General features: G+C 43.9%; 1 protein-coding gene across 7 annotated transcripts in view; it reads right to left on the reverse strand.

The window, feature by feature from the left end:
• ACTN1 (actinin alpha 1) overlaps positions 1-18,958 on the reverse strand; it is a 92,548-nt gene that overhangs the window by 28,873 nt on the left and 44,717 nt on the right. For all 7 annotated transcript variants that reach the window (XM_075030478.1, XM_075030476.1, XM_075030473.1 and 4 more), the window contains 4 exons: positions 13,921-14,040; positions 6,520-6,606; positions 5,842-5,929; positions 4,814-4,892 (listed from right to left, as the gene is read on the reverse strand). In XM_075030478.1, the coding sequence (XP_074886579.1) occupies positions 4,814-4,892; positions 5,842-5,929; positions 6,520-6,606; positions 13,921-14,040 (374 nt within the window). The remainder of the gene's footprint in view (positions 1-4,813; positions 4,893-5,841; positions 5,930-6,519; positions 6,607-13,920; positions 14,041-18,958) is intronic.

Consider the following 18,958-nt stretch of genomic DNA (forward strand, 5'->3'; position numbering starts at 1 on the left):
ATATTCCTTTGGGTGAATGTCTCCAGTAGACAGCAACGTTTCACCTACCAAAGTAAATCACACACAGAGGCCATCACAACAGACACAACCAGTGATCATTATTTAGTCCACCGGGACAAGTCAATATTAAGCAAGGAAATGTTGCATGGGCACACTGTGACGAAACCAGCAGCTGTCAAACACGGTAACAGGCCCCCATCTCAGTGTCAAATGGTACTTTATCCCCATATAATACACTTTCAATGGAGACTATGTAAGCTATATCTATATCTCCTTCTTCAGAGTTTAGCAGCAGTGCAGGCAGAGGATTTTTACTGTCCTCCAGCCACATGGAACCACCTTATGCCATGGAATTAGAGGCTGGTACCATTTCAACTTCAGCCTACTTGTCTCCTGTGCCTGCTGTGGAGAAACTTCTATGAACCCAAGTGTAACCAAAAGCCTTATTTGAGGAGGTAAGACCAGCTGGTATATAACATACCTTGTTCACTATGTGTAGACAGGGCCTTAGCTCCATTTAGGAAGGAAAAGTAACAGCCTTTCTTTCACTCAAGTGCAGGAGCATCCAGAAATGCCAAGTGGCAGCTCCCTTGCCAGTTTTCCACTAGCCCATGTGCCATTTTCTGCTTCTGTAGAAATGCCACCACTGTGTACCAAATTTCAGCCTATGCTGACCATGACCACTATGGCATTGCTAACACCCTGATAGAGTGTTTAGTATTAACACAGACCCTTCCTTAGCACAGACAGATCTGAAGGAGCTGCCTGAAGATCTGTCAGCCTCTCCTGGAGGAAAGGGAGGAGCAAAGTCACTGCAGATAGCTTTCCTATCAGTTTCCAAGTAACAACACCAGTAGCAATGTTGCCAAAGGTTAAAAAGAAACTTTAAGCTGGAAGTTGGGAGAGGTTTCCTGATGGGAAAACTTACTAGGCTTGGGCACTCCCAAAGGAAGGGCTGTAAGTCTCAACATGCGGGAAACTGGAGACTCACCTAGATGAAGCCAGCAGACTTCTACTTTGTACATAAGACAGATGTGTGATCACATAGTCTCCTGGGGAATGAAGCTAAAGATAGGGCTACTGAAAGCAAGATACCTCAGTCCAAGACTAGCTCCAAGATGAGCAGAGAGCTAAACCCGAGTAAGACCCTGTTCCCTGTGGGAAAATCTTCACCCCTCATGGACAATGGAGCTGCTCATCACAAAGGTGATGCTTCTTTGTGCAAGAGATAGGGTTTCCCTGGGGGCTTGTCCAAGACTACAACAGGGTCTTGAGCCCTATGAAATTCCTCCAAATTCCACTGCTTCCAGTTTCATCCCATCGTTCACCAGTTAATCATTATTTCAAATCACCTGTTTCAGTTGACTCCCATGAAAACGGATAAACTAGTAAAGACTAGCCTGGCAGCTCCAAGCCTCACAGTACAGCGCAGCAGCACCACAGCTGCAGCCATGCTTTAGGGACCCAAAGGCAGCAGAGCAAACAAAAGCCAAGTCACCTGTCCCCTGATTCCTTCCACAGCTGAAACACATACCCTAGAAGAGCACTGACCCAGACGAGGTTCTGCAGAGGTGCCTCAGTTCCCACTCTGCTTACGTGAACACAGAAATAGCAGAGACATGAAAAGGAGCAACGGCTTGCCAGGCTCTAGCTGGGCCAACCGTGAGGAAAGCTATAGTTTTACTATGGAGGAATTACCTTGTTTTAACAGTGGCAGACAGCAAAGCTGCCCTAAACAGATGCCCACCTGGCACGTTCTCTGCTTTTGCTGATTAAAGACTACCACAGCTCCTCCTCTTTCACCACAACCTTAACTCACACAGGGAGTCTTCTTCTCTCCTCCTCCAGCTACTTCCAAGTCCTTGCAGCACACAAGGTTGCCATGGCAATTATTGCAGTGTGACATAAAAAAAATCTTCTATTAACTAGCAATCAGGAAAGGAGATAGAGGGGGAGGAAAATCAAGAGAGCAAGCACTTACTATATCTGCCAGAGTTGAAGACACTAGGAAAGAAATCCAAAACTCATGTTTTCAGTGATATCTGTAATAAATGCATCCAACATGGCAGTAGACATACCACATTTCTATATGCATTGCAGTATATGAGGGGGTGTCTGGAGCCATCAGTCCACCATTGTACCTGATAAAAAGATCTTAGAAGTGGCTAACAGTTGAGCTACAGTCAGGGGTAAAAGGAGGAAGGGAAACCTCATCTTCTGCATATCCCTCACATGCAGACCATGAGCTGAATCTTGAGATCTTATCTGCAGTGAGCTGAACAATAGCAGACAGACCTGCACTGAATAGAAACCATCTAACCAAATAACTAGCTGTGGTGTCAGGGAATCAGACACCAAGCTGGGTGGACTTGCACATTTTATTTTGGGGCCTGGACTATACAAACCACTTCAGCTAGGCAGTGCATGTAGGCAGAAAAGAATTGTGCTTGCTTCACCGATATAGCTAGACTAGGAAAAATAGCTAGGAACATAAACACGGTACAAAACGGTGCTGACAACAGAGGTTGCTAGCTTTTGGGAAGAAGACATGCAGCTACACTGGTTACCTTTTGCTAGCATACACTGCCAATACAGGGTCTGTAGCATAGACACAGCCTCTGTGAAAGAGCAGAAAACACTAAAACTGCACAAGAATGCTGCCCAAACAGGAGGTACAATGCAGACATCCTGGCAACTTGGACTGATGTTCACCCCTCCATCTTATACATATGTGTGTGTGTGTGTGTACATGGAAACACACACATCACCAAAGGCACACACAACTGAGATGCCATTAATCACTCCCTAGAGTTGGAAGAGACCTGGAAGTGGAGCTCTAATCTACTATCCACTGTGACGGCTGCTTCTCAGCAGCCTTTTCTCATGTCTTTCTCTGCAAGGTAAGTCCCCTGCAGGTCCAGGGATAATTTAAAATGCTGGGGTTGGTTGGCTGGTTTGTTTTTGAGGGAAGGGGGAGAGAGGATGTAGGCTCCAAGGAGAAGGGCAAGAATCAGTTGAATTGAGCCAAAGGGAGGAGAAAGAAGTGATAAAGGAGGAAACAAGTGACAGAAATAGTCCAGGCAAATACTGTGTTTAGGAAGGTGCCATGTTTATACATTCTACAAATAGGTTTCAAAGATCTAGCATAAAAAAGGCAACTTTCCTTCAGCACACATCAACTGCCAGAACTAAAGGCTAGGCTCTGAGCTAAGTTCTTCCCAGCTATTTGCCTAAGACTTCAGCTCTGGTAGAGTTCTCAAACATGCATTTAATCTCATGCCTTTAGAGTAATTGAGGCAGAACAACAATAAAAAGGATATAGAAAGAGTCAGAAGACTGCAGGAGGGCAGAGGGAACCTGATGAAGGATGGGATCAAAGGCAAGTGGAGAACAAGAGATGCTGGCTCCCTTTAACCTCACTCCAAGGAGGATAAATCCCTTCCCATCTACATTGATTTTGGCTAGAACAATCTCTTTCACCTTAAAAAGCCTGCAGGCAATATGACCAAATAACTTTCTTTCCCTCACTCTCATTTCGCTTGGGTTTGGCTTAGGGCTTTGTTGATAACAGAGAGCACTGTAGCATTTACCCAGCTGGGTTTGTCAGATGCACATTCCTTAGCTGCTTTCATTTTCCCAAGATCAGGCACTGAAAATGTAGCTCTAAATAATTCCTTTTTTTATTGCTGCTGTTTATGTAAACAGGTACAGTCTCTCCCCACTGTTTATTCATCATGTGCTGACTCCAGACACTAAAAGTGATCAGATAATTTAATTGACTGCTCTGCAAGACAGTAAAGATCTAAAAGGTTACTGAAAAGCAGATCAGGCATCATACAATTCATTGCTTCAAGGATGCAGCTAATTGTCTATTTGCACAGTGATCCAAGAGCCCAGGTCTATTAGTGCTGGTCTTCTATGTTTATTTCCCTAGCTAACATCAAGCACACATGCACTTTATAACACCCAGCCCGTGAGATCAGATGGTCAAACTTTTTGTGTATTAGCCCCAGTAATGACACATGAATTATGCTCTTGGTGACATTTCACTCCACATGTGCACAGATATAGTGAAACGGGATCTCTGCAGACTGCAGGAATGCCAGTAGGATGAGAACCCAGTTTGGTCATCCATCGCCCTGCTGGGTGAAGACACCTGCTGGCAGCACAAACCACTGAATGCCTATTCTCATCATCCACTTAGCAATCTTGTCTCCAAGACACACAGGAAGCAAACTTTGGAGCAGCTAGATATCACGTTACCAGTGGCAATTTTTAAAGTAAAATTGAGTGTTATGGCAATTGCTTTTCTGGCACCCGATACCTACATGCCAGGAGAAGCCCAGTACTGCAGATGGTTCAGTGCTAAGCTGCGAGCATGTGACAAGTGTCCAGTGAGGGCACACAGACCCCTCAATGAGCTTTTGCATTTGAACACCAGGTAACCGGTTTCTATCCAACTCTCTGCAGAACTGTTAAGTCTGATTTGACTTGCTAGTCTGTGACATTAGTACAGAACTAGTCTCACATTTGTTGTTACTGAATTTGCCAGCTTTTGCTCATCAGCTGGGATTGGGGCACGTGTGTGTCTCGTAAGGCAGTCTGAAAGCAGGGAAAGTCAAGCAGGAAGCTCATTAAGTTCACGCTTCACTAAGAAGCCTGAATGTACTGATTCATCCCTCCTTCCTTCCCCTCAGTCCTGCAACTGCCAGCTTGTGCTGAAGTTCTCCAATTACATTTATCAGGCTAATTCTTCTCTCTCTTTACTTCCAAGGAGCCAAGCATCTGGTCTGACAAACAAATTGAGTTGTACCTTTCGTAGCTTCCCGTAGTCGATGAGCTCTGGACGGTGTCTATGAATTAAAGCGCAGAAACCAAGGCCGTCCTTCCAACTACAAGAGAGACAGAAGAGAGCACAATGAACAGTGCTCAGCCAGGGAGAGACACAGTGACGGGCATGAGCATGAGGGAAGGCACCAAGACAGCAGGACGACTAATTCTGGTTTAGTTTCTAGCTAACAGTGCTTCTGTAAGTGCTGGGCAGGAGACATGTCTTGTACCTGCATGAGACTACAATAAAGATTTCTTTCAATCTCTACAAAAATCCACTGTGATTAGGACTTGCCCTTTGCATCGGCACCTCCTTTTTGCCAGTTCTCTGTGCTGAACTCTGCGCATGTCCTGTGGAGCATGCAAGGACAGGTCTAGAGCTCAAGGTTAAAAAAAGGTGTAGATACAAGCCCTAAAGGAGAAACAAGTGCATTCCATAGGGAAAGGTAGATGCCCATAGCTAACTCCACTATAGTACTGAGTAGCATGGATGGCACTTAAGCTCTCAGAAAAGTGCTTTACATTTATATGGTTCATACAGCTCTTCAAGATGTGCTGGAAAAAGCACTATTATGCAGAATCTTCACTGGAACATCTGCCAATTTGGAAACATTAAGAGCAGAGCAAGAAAACCTCTCACCCCTTCCCAACTTTGCCATACTACAAAGCTTCTGGTACAGCCTAATTTCATGGCTCCTACAGTGTTCTGAGTTTTCACAGAGCAAAAACTGTCTTGCTTAGCCCATGGCACACATGCTGCTCTCAGAAGACTTAATGTTCTGCAGAACTTTACGAAAGCAGCAGTTGTAACCAGAATGAGGATTTGGGATGTAGGTACTTGGATCCTATTATAACCTCTGCCTTTAATTTCATAGGTGTCTCTCTAGACTACACTGTTACTGTCTAACATGCACCTGCATTGCCTTGGTAGGTCTGTCAGGAACATTTCTGAATATGCCAAGAGACATATGAAAGTAACACAGATTGTAAAACTAAGTTCTTGCAACTCACCTGATATGGAAGTTCTGGATGTTTACATTTTTGTAGGGGGCTGTCTTCCTCTGACACCATAACAAAAGTCCTTCTTTAGCAGATGTCTCTAGAGAAAGAAAGAAAACAGCCCAATTAACTTATCTTCTTAGAAAGCAGGAGTTTCTGAAGCATATGCTAGCAAAACATCACCAACTCCTCTTTGGTACAGACTGCCCTGAATTGTGCTTTATTTAATTTCACTTGCCAGAAAATTCCTTGTTTGGAAGAGTCTACTAGGATAGTTTTGTTACTAATATTTTCTTAATGAGGTTCTGTAATAAGGAGATAGCTTTTTGGAATTAGAGAGGAGAATTTTGTAGGACTTGTAAAAGATACGTCCACTGTCAGTGCTAGTCACTGAATCAGCCTGCAAGAAATGCAATAGATTCCAACATCAAAGTTGGCTTTCTGGCTTAGCTATCGTTTTGAGCTGCTCTTAACATCTCTTAGAAGAAGAGGATGTGAAAAACTCTTCTCAGTATACCTGAACCTGGCCAGAAATGTCAGTGAGATGACAGGGCAGCTTGAGAAGGGTAGCTCCCTAGGATCTTCCAGTGACTCACCTAAGAGCACATTCTGGGCCTTTTAAGTGGCAAAGCCATTTAGTTACCCCGGTTGTTCATTGTTGAGCAGTGGCTGGAAAGAACTAAGATTTACCTTCAACTGAGATATCTTGAATGGCAAAACGAAGGATGATGGTCCAGATCATTCCAAGAGTCATTTTAACATTGCCATCCACGATTTCTATGGAAAAAAGGTAGAAAGAGAAGACATAGAAGGCATCAAGTTGCAAGTGGAAATCCTAGTAAAAACAGGAGCATTGGGGAGCACTCTCTTTTGCAGATAGGAGAACTGAAATTCCAGCTGAAAACTGTTCTTCCCTGCCTCCCCAGATGCTCTGCTGATACAGCACAGTCTTGCCCAGTAGTACCCTGTAATCAGACTGGTTCTTTTCCAGTATAATACTGAGCATAAAACAGACACCGATGATCCAAAAGACCAGGAATAAGTACCAATTTAGATCAGTGTAATTCCCCACAGGGGTCTAGAAACACCTTCTTAGGTTTAATTCCAATCACTTAGAAGTCATATAAGCCAAACTGGGAAAAAGAAAAGCCTTCCTCTCTTACTCTGATATGTCTTATATAACTGCCCCAGCGTAATTATATCAGAAAAACTAGTAATACTTCCCATGCAGATAAGCTCTGACAGCTGGTTTTGTCGTGTCACCAAGAAAAATCAACATTTTAATTTAAAACAAGCCTAAATATGCCAGACTGCCTGTATAGGACTTCTTTCAGTCATATAATTGCCAAAAGACACAACAGAGCATTCCTCAAAGTAAATGCATCCCACTTGAAGAGGAAGCAAAGACTCATGCTGACCAGCCCATAACATAAACTAAGATGTTAAGCAGATTGTGCTTTATTGCTCATTGGACTCCACAATATATATCAGCAAGGGTCAACAACTTGAAGTTTTTAGAAAGCGACTGCTTGTTTGTGTGAGGTATAATCTGTTTAGGATGGGGGATCAAGATTCTGGGGGGAGGTGCTGGGCGGGATGCTGGCCCAGAAAGAGGTTTCCACCATGTATAGATTAGTGCCAAACAGTCCAAATGGTGAGCAGCTGGGTCTCAAGTGCTGATCCTCAGCACCTACAAAAATTCTGCACAAACTATATATATAGTTTATAAAATTTACAGCCTTCACTTTTTTGGATAGTGAAACTAGCTGAGCTGCCTTCTCCTACTCATTCTCTGGCAGGTTCCTGCATGGCAGAAAGATCTTTCACAAACAACTGACAAGTTACGAGAGTATTTCCAGGAAGAAAAGGGTTAGAATTAACCTGCTGTTTGCATGTAGAATAATTCAAGTCCTAACAAGGCTGCCAGAAACCATTTTTGTACTGCTGTAGACACCTCTGTGCCACTGCTTCCACAAAGCTGCCCAGGAGGAACACATCATGCTCTGGGGCAAGTGGAAATTTGCAGTATAGGCAACTGCCACCTATCTGGATCCTGTCACAAAAGTAACAATATTTGAAATTTTCCTTTTAAGCCATTAAGAAAAGTTTTTCCTCTTATGAAAAATTTTCAAAATGTGAACCTCAGTATAGTAAAAAACAACAGACAAGTAGCACACACCCGAAACACATTGTTTCAGAAACTGTGATTTAGCAATACATGTAGTGCATGCAACTTCCAGTGTAAATCAGAAGGATAATCTCCAGTGTGCTTTGACATACGTCTGCCTTAGGGATTTACAGGTTTAAAAGATAGAAAACAAGACACGTCACCTTGTTCTACTGTAGTAAACCCCTGTGTCCACTCCTTTCTGCACTTAAGAATACAAACAGATATCTTGGTGGGGCATCAGTTTGCCCAGAATTAAATAGCCAACAACTTTTCACTGTAGTACAAAAGAACTACAGTTACTGTTGCTGGCATGAAAAAAACTATGTTTGTCTGTTGACAGTTTTCTCACAAATGAATTTTTTATAGGTATTTTGGGGTCAGGGGTTGTCTGCTAGGCTGATGTATAAAAATGTCATGTGATGGCAAGTATATTCAGTTCTGCACTTTTTGCATTCTTTACCCCTCCAATAAAGCACCACAATCAACCTAAAGGAAAATGCTTACTATTGTTACAAATACCTGAGATACTACAGCTAAAATATAAAAGAAAGCATCTGTGTTTTCAGCTTGTTTGTTTTATTCATGGGATAGATCTTTATGGGGATTTTCAAAAAGCAAAAAACCCCAATGCTTGTAAAAACCACAGCAGTTGGCAGGAGGACCCTAGGATATATTTAAGATCTGAAACTAAATTGAGCTCTTTATTTTAATGGACTAGATTAAAATCTGATGGCAATACTTCAATGTTGAAAATGCTTTATGAACACTAATAAATCAATCAGTGAGCTTAAACAGGTAATTAATATTACTGTTCCATGGATTTTAATTGGAAATAAAGGTCAAGATACTTACATAAAACCAGATGGCGTTAAGTTGCTAATGGCATTAGAACTCAGCACTATGCTCTGGTCATGTTCTCAAATTCCAGTTTTATAAAGTTAGCTAGTGGAGTTAAGGTGGAAAGCATCTCTTCTCCCCAGCCCTGTTCATTGCATTACTCATTTAAAAGGGAAGATGTGTGCTCCCTGCTCCCATGTCTGATTCTTCCTTAGCAGTGCACCAAAGCAAAGCTGCTCTGGAAGAAGCCCAGAATATTTCCACCACTTCATCTCTACATATCATTTTACTTTTTCTTGAGACAGAGAAAACCCACCACCTACCAAGCAGATACTGATGTCAGTGAGATTAGTGAGTGACCCATCCCAGGATGCAGATTTAACCAATAATACCATACCCAGTACTTTTTTTTTTTTTTAAATAGAGTTGACAAAAGCATTATTATTTGTTAGAAGCGGGCAAGCATTTTTCATTTCTAGAGCTAAAAAAATTCTCCCGGCAACCTGGTTACAAAGTCAGCCAGCCTGATCAGAAAGGCCATATGCTCTTTGGCCCTCACTCACTTGGTTTTCCACCCCTGCATTCCCCAATGCCAACCTCCTTTTCCTTTAGGATCCCTTCAGCTGCTGCCAGTCTCTTTCTAATATAGTGGAACATAGTCAAGAAACAAAAGTAAAAAACATGGTTGCAAAACAGGTTTGCATGAAGCCTTCTGCTTCCTGGTGATGAAGAGAAAGAAACTCCACAGGTACTGTTAAAAAGTTGAACGTTAACACTATGAAGCTAGAACAATCTGATCTTTAATTAAAGATACTGTAGGTTTGCTCCCCACTGATATAATTAAGGCTTAGTAATGTGAAAGCAGTTCACATATTAAAAGGCTAATAATCAGACAGTATCTTCTGCCTGACTGTGCTTTCCCAGTGCTCTTCCCAGGCAGGACCTCTGCAACTGTTTGCACTTCTTCCACTACCAGCAGCTGTTATATGAACAGCAGCAGCAAGTGCATGTTATTAATGTGATTTACATTCAACTTGGGGGTGGATCAGTTGCTGGCTAAAGCTGGTGAGGCATCTGCATCCACTGGAAATAAATTTTTTGCACTGGTAAATATGCTTCCACCCAGCTCCCATTATTGTAACAAATACCATGAACAAAATACGCAAAAACTACAGTACTCTCATCCATTTGTCTGACAGCCAGTTAAGGGCCTGACAAATATTCAGTCCTTAGGAGCAAGACCGGCTGGCTACATAATGTGGCTTTTAAAATGCCATCACCTTTTTTAAATGCATGAACTCATTTTGAAAAATGCAAAAATGATTAAGCTTATTTTTCTACCCTGGCCTGGGTAGTTAGAAGCAGAGTCAATGCTACAGAAACTGTTATCCCCGCTAGCTACTTCTGAGTTGCCCATGAGAGCACAGCCTCTGGTTACCCCATGGAGAGAAGGAGTTGCAGGGGATGAACAACTGGCAGGATAGTGTTATGATCTGGGAATCGGAGACATAGAGCAACAGTGGTGACAAAATAAAGGCTGCTCTGCATTTTGTCTATCCTAACAAAAGCCAAATAAAGCAAGACAAGCATCCATGCCCCTGTCTTCAGAAAGCATGTTGCTAATGATGGTCCAGCCATACTTAGGACAGATGGCTGGCATTGTTGATGGGGGTGTACATCTCAACTCCCTAATTGTGCGTGGGCAGGAGATAGGGACAAATATAATGCTATGTTTCACTCACTGACTTGCAGAGACCTTATTTTCACCCTCTTTCCACTGTCAAATGTATGCTTGCTCTGCCTGATGCTTCAGCAGATGTTTTGCTCAGATGGGACTTCTGCAATTGTTGAAATCTCTAAGCTTTATTTCTCCTTTCACTTGCACAGGTGAGAATAGGGAACAGCTCATCCAAAGTTATCTTTATGCTGAACTGAGCCACATCTGTCTAAGCAGCAACTTTCTATGCAGATTAGAGGTGCAAATAAAACAGTCTTAGGGTCACATACTTGACCTATTCAATCTGTTACATCCCAGGAGCATTTGACACCAGTATGGAATCTATTACAGCAAAAGAAGGCTTCTGAGGTGTCAGATGACAGTGAGATTTAAAAGCAGATGAAAAACTATTTAGAAGCTGCACCAGGCTAGAGCGTTCCTTGATCCAGATTTACACAGATCTGCTCTATGCCACAGCTGCTTTGATCTTGTGGACGCTGGCTAACATGGAATATATCCTGCACTCATGCTGTGTGTAGGAAGTTGTCTTCAACTCTGGTTCTTGTTCACTGGGACACCACTGCAGAGCTTGGCTTGTAAACAGCAGAGAGGGATCTTTATTTGATGAAATGTGAGATAAATGCCATGAAAACATTTTTGCTGGCTCTAACTCTGATTAAACACAAGGTTTCACAAGGCTTAAGCCAACCTGAGAATCTCCTTGGGACTCTTTCTGAAGTTTATCTTTTAACCACAAAAAATAATAAAATAAAGTCAGGACATTGATGTCCAATGCCATTTGTCTAACGTATACAGAGAACCACAGCTGGGCTGCAGACGCTTCACACGGAACCCTGCTGCCCAGCAGATACCCAGAGATGGAGCAAGCCACCTCAAGGTGAGGAGTGCTGCCCTAGCCAGTACCACCACGCTGCTGCTGGATGGTGGTTTTCTCCTCTGGGAGAAAAGCCACCTGCAAAACTTCCTAGATCAGTCCAACCTGACTGAGGCATTTACAACTCATTTTCTTGGTGCGGTGTTATGACTGCCTCATCAGCTTTTATCTTCTACTTTGCTGCTGCGTGATGTCTTCTTAAAGTCTGAAAGTAAGCCCTTAAAATTCATGCTCTAGAAAGGTTTATAATCCCTTCCATGGACAAAGTTACTGCTGTGCTGTTCGAAGTAAATGTCCATTTTCATAGCTGATGTATAATTTACTGTACACCAAGCACCTGGATGGACCAGGCAGAAGCCCCTGCAGCAGGTTATGTTTCAGGGTGACAACCAGAGTGGCTTGGGCTCGGTCTGGGTGCACGGGCAGGTGTGGGGCTAGGGGAGCCCAAGCTGTGATCACACTTACATGGCCTGAGCTGGCATCACAGCATGGGCCCAAGCACCCTGTATAAAAATCAAAGCTAACCTTGGTCCAAACTTCAGTGCCATGCTACCTTTGGTAGTATAAAGAAACTCATATGGGTTCACCATGTAGCTGCATGGGCCCCAGGACAAAGGAGAGGCAGGAACATTTGGCAGGGAAGGTCAGGATCACCATTCAGACTGATATAAATCATGGCTTCTGTCACAAAATGGCCACCTCACAGCCTGTTTCTGAACAGGGTAACTGCTATGAATCCATACTGAATAACTGGGCCCTGGAGATCTTTGGTCACAGTCCATTTTACTTGCAAATGACTTCTACGTGCTGTGAGGGTACAGTCACAGCTGATTCAGGAGCAGAAATCAAAAAAGAAAAATCCAGTGGAAGGAGAGGAGAAGGCAAACTAGTGCCAGGGAGAGCAGAACCAGGGAAAAAAAAAAGGGAATAGAGCAAGGAAGATAGGGTCCCATATAGTTATGGACTACTGTATCAGACACTGCATGTACCAGTCTTTTTAGTAAGGGCACAAAATGACCTTAGATATGCATTTGTGCTACATCAACAGTACTCAGGGCCAGCAACTGCCTCAGGTTGCTCATGTGGGAAAAGCTGAGAAAATTGAAAAGTTTTGCAGGCAAAATATCAATATCATTGAGCCATTCACCCCTTGCATTTTGCTCTTAAATACCGAACCCAGTGAATAAGTGTCTGCAAAGTCCCTGGACACTAGTTTCAAATTGTTCCAAAGCCTCCACAAAGTTAAAGCAGCACATTGAGGTAAAGATCTCGGTAAGGCAAACATAAGCACCTGCAGTGGCTGAGGTATTCTGCCTGATCTGACACAGAACAAGTGGACCACAGGATGGGCACATGTCTTGGAGATGTCCCCAAGAACAAGCCTGAAAGGCCAAAACTGGGGACAGGATGCCAACACTGCTCTGACCTCCTGGGCTAAGGACAGGCAGGGCTCAGTCCAGCAGCCCCATGACTCTCCCGTAGGAGGAATGCTCATCCAGGACTGTATCATGGGCTCATTTCCTGGCTCTGTCATGAGTTTCCTTGAAGAAACCACATATTTCCATTTGTAAGATGGAGATAACAACCTCCCTCATTTTCCATGGTCACTGTAAAGACAAACCTAGAAATACCACAGAAGCAGAGTGTCTCCACAGCAGTGACAACATGAGTCCCGAGGCAGGACACACACAGGTCCAGAGCAGAGGAACACAAGTGTCATGGCAACACAGTCTGGCTAAGATGACAAGTCGTTAAGGTTTATAAAAGAGCAAATTATCTTACTAACTTGCAAGCCCTTCTGGGTCTTGAGTGACAGATCTGCAAAACACCCACCATCTTTGCTAAAAAGACAAAAATCCTACACAACTCCCTGCTGTCTGCATGGTCTGCCAGTTCATCTTGAGGGCATCCCTGGTGCTGTCTACAATGGTCTCTACACAACGATACACAGGCTTCCAGCCAGAGCACCCAGCTTTCTGGGATGCACAACAAGAAGCCCAGAAGCTCTGAAAATTGGAGCCTTTGGCATCCTTGACCTGTGCTGGGACCTGCACTTGGCTTTGACCCATGGCATGTCCTACAGCAATAGGGGATTTTTCGCAGCAGCTCTGCAACAAGCTAAATACAAGCAGCTGCTATGCTTCAGTTGAGACTTTTCTTCATTCAAGAAAGAAACTTCTCAATTAATTTGTTTCTACTGCTGCTCAATGTTTTCCTTAACTCATGAGAACCAGGAGAAAAATAGGTGGACCTGACCAGTAAGCCCAAGTGGGAATCAGGTTTGGCAGCTTGGTGTAAAAGAAGGATTTAATTCCAGAGTAAAGGCCTAATATATCCCCTTTTTCCTCCACAGCTTATTCTACAAGGGCATAGTAGGGCTAGGAAGGCGCAAAGAGAAATGACATGCAGCTGTGAGAGAAAGGCAAAGGCTAAGCACAGCTTGGGCCCAGACAAATCAGCTGGTTTCTTTACCTTCTGCTCCAATAGATACTAGTTTGACTCCTTTGCTGGCAATGAAATCCAAGGCCTTGTTCACATTGGAGATCTTGTGCACTCGCATTTTGCCTCTTTCAGGCTTAGCTAAACGTTCACCTAATAAGAAAAGAGGGAAAAGAAGAGTATTAGATAACAATTCTGAACCCTTTCTTCCCTGGTGGGTGTTTCCCCACAGTGGTGGCTCCTGCTGCTCAGCCAGGCAGAGGGTAGACCTCCCTGCATCCTTTCTTGACAGTGAAGGCAGGACAGCCACACTCACCATTAAGTACCCCGAGAAAGAATCAGACAGAAGAGTATCTTTTTGTTGCAGGTAATTTAATAACAGAGGAACTATCAGCACTGAGTCCTTTCCACAGCAGGTTTGTATCAGAGGTGAAAAAGTCCTTCAAAACCACACTGACCCAGGCAGTGGAACTAACCTCCGCACCATTAACCTCAGATAACGATGCCTGGAAATGGCACAAACTTCCCTCCTTCACAAAGACAGGTGAGGAGCTTCCCTCCAGCATTTACAACACCCAATTTACAAAGCAAAAGTCTCCTTCTTGGAACTCCCTACAGTCAAATATGAGGCTGATCCTGTATCCTGCCTTTTCTTTTCCCTAGCCAGGATACAGACCTCCTACCTCTCTAGTCTCTTCACTGAATGGCCACAACTGCCTGCATCAGGAAATAAAATCAATTATTTGGCAAGTGGCTTTATAACTGTAAGGACTGTCATCTCAACTCCTTTCCATTACATGTTTGATGTATTTCTAACTCCATGCAATGGTGTGCACAGTGATATGCATTTTAAATGTTTATAACGAGGCAGAGAGAGGTAAGCAGCCTAGCTCTGAGGTAAGAGCAGGTAAATCTCTGACAGAAATGAGACTTAGGGCAAACACCAGCTCCTGACTGGAACAAAGCTGGAAGATTTGGAAAAGCACTTTCTTGACCTTATTTATTTGAAAGGGTTGCATTAAATGCAGTCATGCCTTTCTTGACAGGCTGCCTGCAATTATGCTCACAGCCTACTTTTACTAACACTAACCCAACACACAGAATAAAGAAATTAAAGCTTGGGCAGGCAAGTGGACTTTCAAAGGAACCTCTGCTAGAAATAGAATTAGACAGGACATCAGGAACCACCTGTTGTCCTGGTTTTGGCTGGGATAGAGTTAATCTTCTATTAGCTGGTATAGTGTTGTGTTTTGAATTTAGTATGAGAATAATGTTGATAACACACTGATGTTTTCAGTTGTTGCTAAGTAGCGTTTATACCAAGTCAAGGATTTTTTAGCTTCTCATGCCCAGCCAGCAAGAAGGCTGGAGGGGCACAAGAGATTGGGAGGGGACACAGCCAGGGCAGCTGACCCAGACTGGCCAAAGGGGTATTCCATACCATGGGATGTCATGCCCAGTATATAAACTGGGGGGAGTTGGCTGGGGGGGGCAGATCACTGCTCAGGAACTAACTGGGCATCGGTCAGTGAGTGGTGAGCAATTGCATTGTGCATCACTTGTTTTGTATATTCCAATCCTTTTATTACTATTATTGTCATTTTATTAAAATTATTGTTTTCTTCCTTTCTGTCCTATTAAACTGTTCTTATCTCAGCCCACGAGTTTTACTTCCCTCCCTTCTCTCCCCATCCCACTGGGTGGGGGGGAAGCAAGTGAGCAGCTGCATGGTGCTTAGCTGCTGGCTGGGGTTAAACCACAACACCTGTGAACCACACAACACCAAAAAGCAAACAGAACAGCACTTTCAGATCACAAGTTCCAGAATACAAAAAAGATCTAAACAAAATGCAAGCAGGTTTTGCACTTTGAGAAAAAAGGTATGAGACAATTAAAAAGAGATCAAATGGGCAAGTCTAGGCAAGTAATTACTCACCTGACCTATTCAGTTCCAAAAGTCTCCTGCTATATCTTGAACCTCAATATTTAAGTTCATGCGAGCTGACTCAAAACCTTTATTTGAGGCTTAAGGGTGAGAAAGAAAAGTACTTTTTAAAGAACTCTTTTCCATACTAAAACTGGATGGCTTGTTTCCTAACAAAGGAGGGAGGAAAAGCTAAAAGGGAGAAACATAGATTATCTCCATAGCCATGCCCTACAAAGAAAAAAAGTCTGAAAATGAAAATCCTTTAAAAGTGTTTCAGTGATTACTGTAGGCTAGTGTCATTAGCTCTCAAGCTTAAGGATAAAACCAGATTCACTTTCAAAATGAAACACTGATGTCTGACAATTTAAGTAAAAAGATGTATTTATGGTACTACCTCCATCCTAGGATTAAAAAAAAATCTCTTTTGCTTTAATGGAGCCTCAAGTACAAATCATGGCATGTAGCTTTCCTTTTCTATTTGGATAATGCTAGTCATTCTAAATAAAAGTGGAAGCATTTTTTGTAACAGTTTCACAATTACATTTTTACATATAGTTTCACAATAGACCTAAGCAGACTTATGTTGCCAAATGTCAACAAATGGGTTGAGCCAGCTAAAAAATAACCATTTTCTTCAGTTCATGTGACTGTAAACTAGCCTTGCAAAAAGAAAAATAAAGACAAGCGATTAGGTTTCAGCTGGAACAGCAAGCTGATCCAATTCACCTTGTGGCTGCATGTGTATTGCTAACACAAGGGAGAGCATCTGAACTGCTCTCCCTGGGGCTGGGGAGGGCAGGATTGTTCCCTCTAACAGCAATGTGATCCTCAAGCAATTGATGGTGATTGCAAAACTGCAGTCTCCCTCTCTCAAATACCACAATAGGATATTTGTTTCAGAATCATTTTTCCGAGAACTTAAGTCCCAAAACCTGATGGCTATTTCCTTCAGACTTGGACTTTATTACAAATTTAGATTTCCAGAGAAAAGCTTCATCTGGTTCCATGCTATACATTATTAATGATGTGGACTGTTAAAAGGGAAGCCTGCTAGAAATATGTTCTACTTTCAGCTATTTGCATCATTGCTTTATTGCTCAGTACTTCTCCCAGCTGGGACAATGAAAATGGTCTACTCACTTCCATTCTCTGATTCTCATGTAGTAGCCCAAGGCTGTACTTTAAAAGCCAAACAATGTAAGGAAGTGTTGGCACAGAAGTTGTTTACAGCAAATTTGTTTAGGAAAAATTTCAATTAGTCATTCCTTCTGTTGGGGGGGGGGGGGGGATAAAAGCCTTATAACTTCATTTTCAAAGTACTAAATGTAAGCCTAGCCTTTTTTCAGTCTTGTAGTAGTATTTTTAACACAGCTTTGTCAGGGGAAGGAAATGCATGCGGTGAAAAATGAAAGTGTATCTTTTGGGGCAATTTTGGGGTGGGGGGGGGGCAACTGTTACTTCTCACCACAGAGGCCAGCGGGAGAGGACTCGCAACGAGGAAGTCCCAGGACTGTCCCCTGCACAGTGGCTGGGGGAAACGGGTCTCCCACAGCCCCAGTGGCACAGCCCCTCTCCAGCCCTAGGGTCTCCAGCAGCTTCCCTGCGGCAGGCTCCATCCTTCCCCCCACGGCAGCCACCCCTGCGGCGGGGGCAGAAGGAGACAGCACCCCCTCACTCCCACACAGCCCGGCTGAGGAGGCACTCGGCTCTGCAGGGCTCTTGGCGCTCTCATGGCTGAAGGCTCTTATGGTCATCACCCTCTGGGTTAGAGGAAAAGACCAGCCTGCCACAGAGCACCCCTGCCCGCACCAAATTCCCCATCAGCAGCTCTGCAGCCCCCCAAAATACAGGAAGAGGAAGGTGCGGAGTGAGCCAAGAGCTGAAAGGAAAGGCCAGAAGCTGGAACTGGAGGCCTAGAGCCATCCGGAGAGTCACCCTTTTGGCAGGTGATCAGTGGGAACCGTGGCAGGAACACACCCGCGAGCCCTTGCCAGCCAGAAGGAGACCCCTTACCCCACGCTGCTCCTGGGCTGGGCTGCTGCTTCCCCAGCTACTGGCCAAAGGGGCTACTAGCGAGGCCAGCAGCTGGAAGAAAGCTCCACAAGAGCAGCGGGGCTCACAACTGGAAACCGAACCACCAATGATGGAAACGAAATGGGGGGAAAAAGGACTGTGCTAAATTTCTCCTCTTTTGCCTCTGTACCTAGAACTGCGGTTCTAGCTTCTGCTGGCTCTAAGGAAAGGATGCTCAGTCCCTAGTGTGTGAAGGACCGTGGCCTCTGGTGGGATGCAGCCCACAGCTGCTCCCCACGCCTTTGCCCACTGGTCATCTAGCGGCAGGCTGTGGGCACAGAGCCGCGCCGCAGCAGATGGGTAAATGCCATGCCCACACCACCAGTGCACTCAGAAGCCTTTGGCTTCTTCCCAAACTGAGTGGTGTCCAACAGGCCCTGCCAGTGGGCTCCCAAGGGGACAACAGGAGAGGAAGAGTGGGAGATGAGTCAAGGAAATCAAGCAGCGTGAGACATAAGACCCCCTGCTTTAGCGCCAAGCCTCATCTGCCCTCCCCTATTCATGCTTCTCTCCCCTATCTTCCAGTTAGGCAATGAGAAACTAAGCCATCAAGGCCCATCTGCCCCAGCTTCCAGGCTGCAGCCCCTCTTCTGCAAGGGAACATAAATACAGAAAATAAACTAATAGGACTCTGCTACCTCATTTCTTACAGGCACTGCAGAAGCAATGTGCATGCTGCAAAGCTCTGATAATATTTTGAACTCTGATCCCTCCAAGCCACCAGCATGAGCAAAAACCCTGAGATTTTATCCTATATTCATAAATTCTGAAAAACACATATACTGACAGCATCGGGGAAGGGGAAGGCAGTTTGAGTGCTTCTATCATGGCAATTTTATTGGAAAACGTACCAAGAAGGTCAGGAATACAAGTCACTGTGTTGGTATTACTGGCTCAAAAGCCATCAAAAGAAAGTCTGTGAGCATACAACCCCAGTTTCATACATACAGTCTTATCCCCCCCTCAGTGCCTCCCACAATACTTTATTAAGGTATTTATTTCATCAGCACATCAGTAGGGATTACTGCTTATATGAAATAATCCCTGGGAGATATCTGTCAAGTAGTGGGA

The sequence above is a fragment of the Buteo buteo genome, chromosome 6 (genome assembly GCF_964188355.1).
Source record: "Buteo buteo chromosome 6, bButBut1.hap1.1, whole genome shotgun sequence".
Lineage (NCBI taxonomy): Eukaryota > Metazoa > Chordata > Aves > Accipitriformes > Accipitridae > Buteo > Buteo buteo.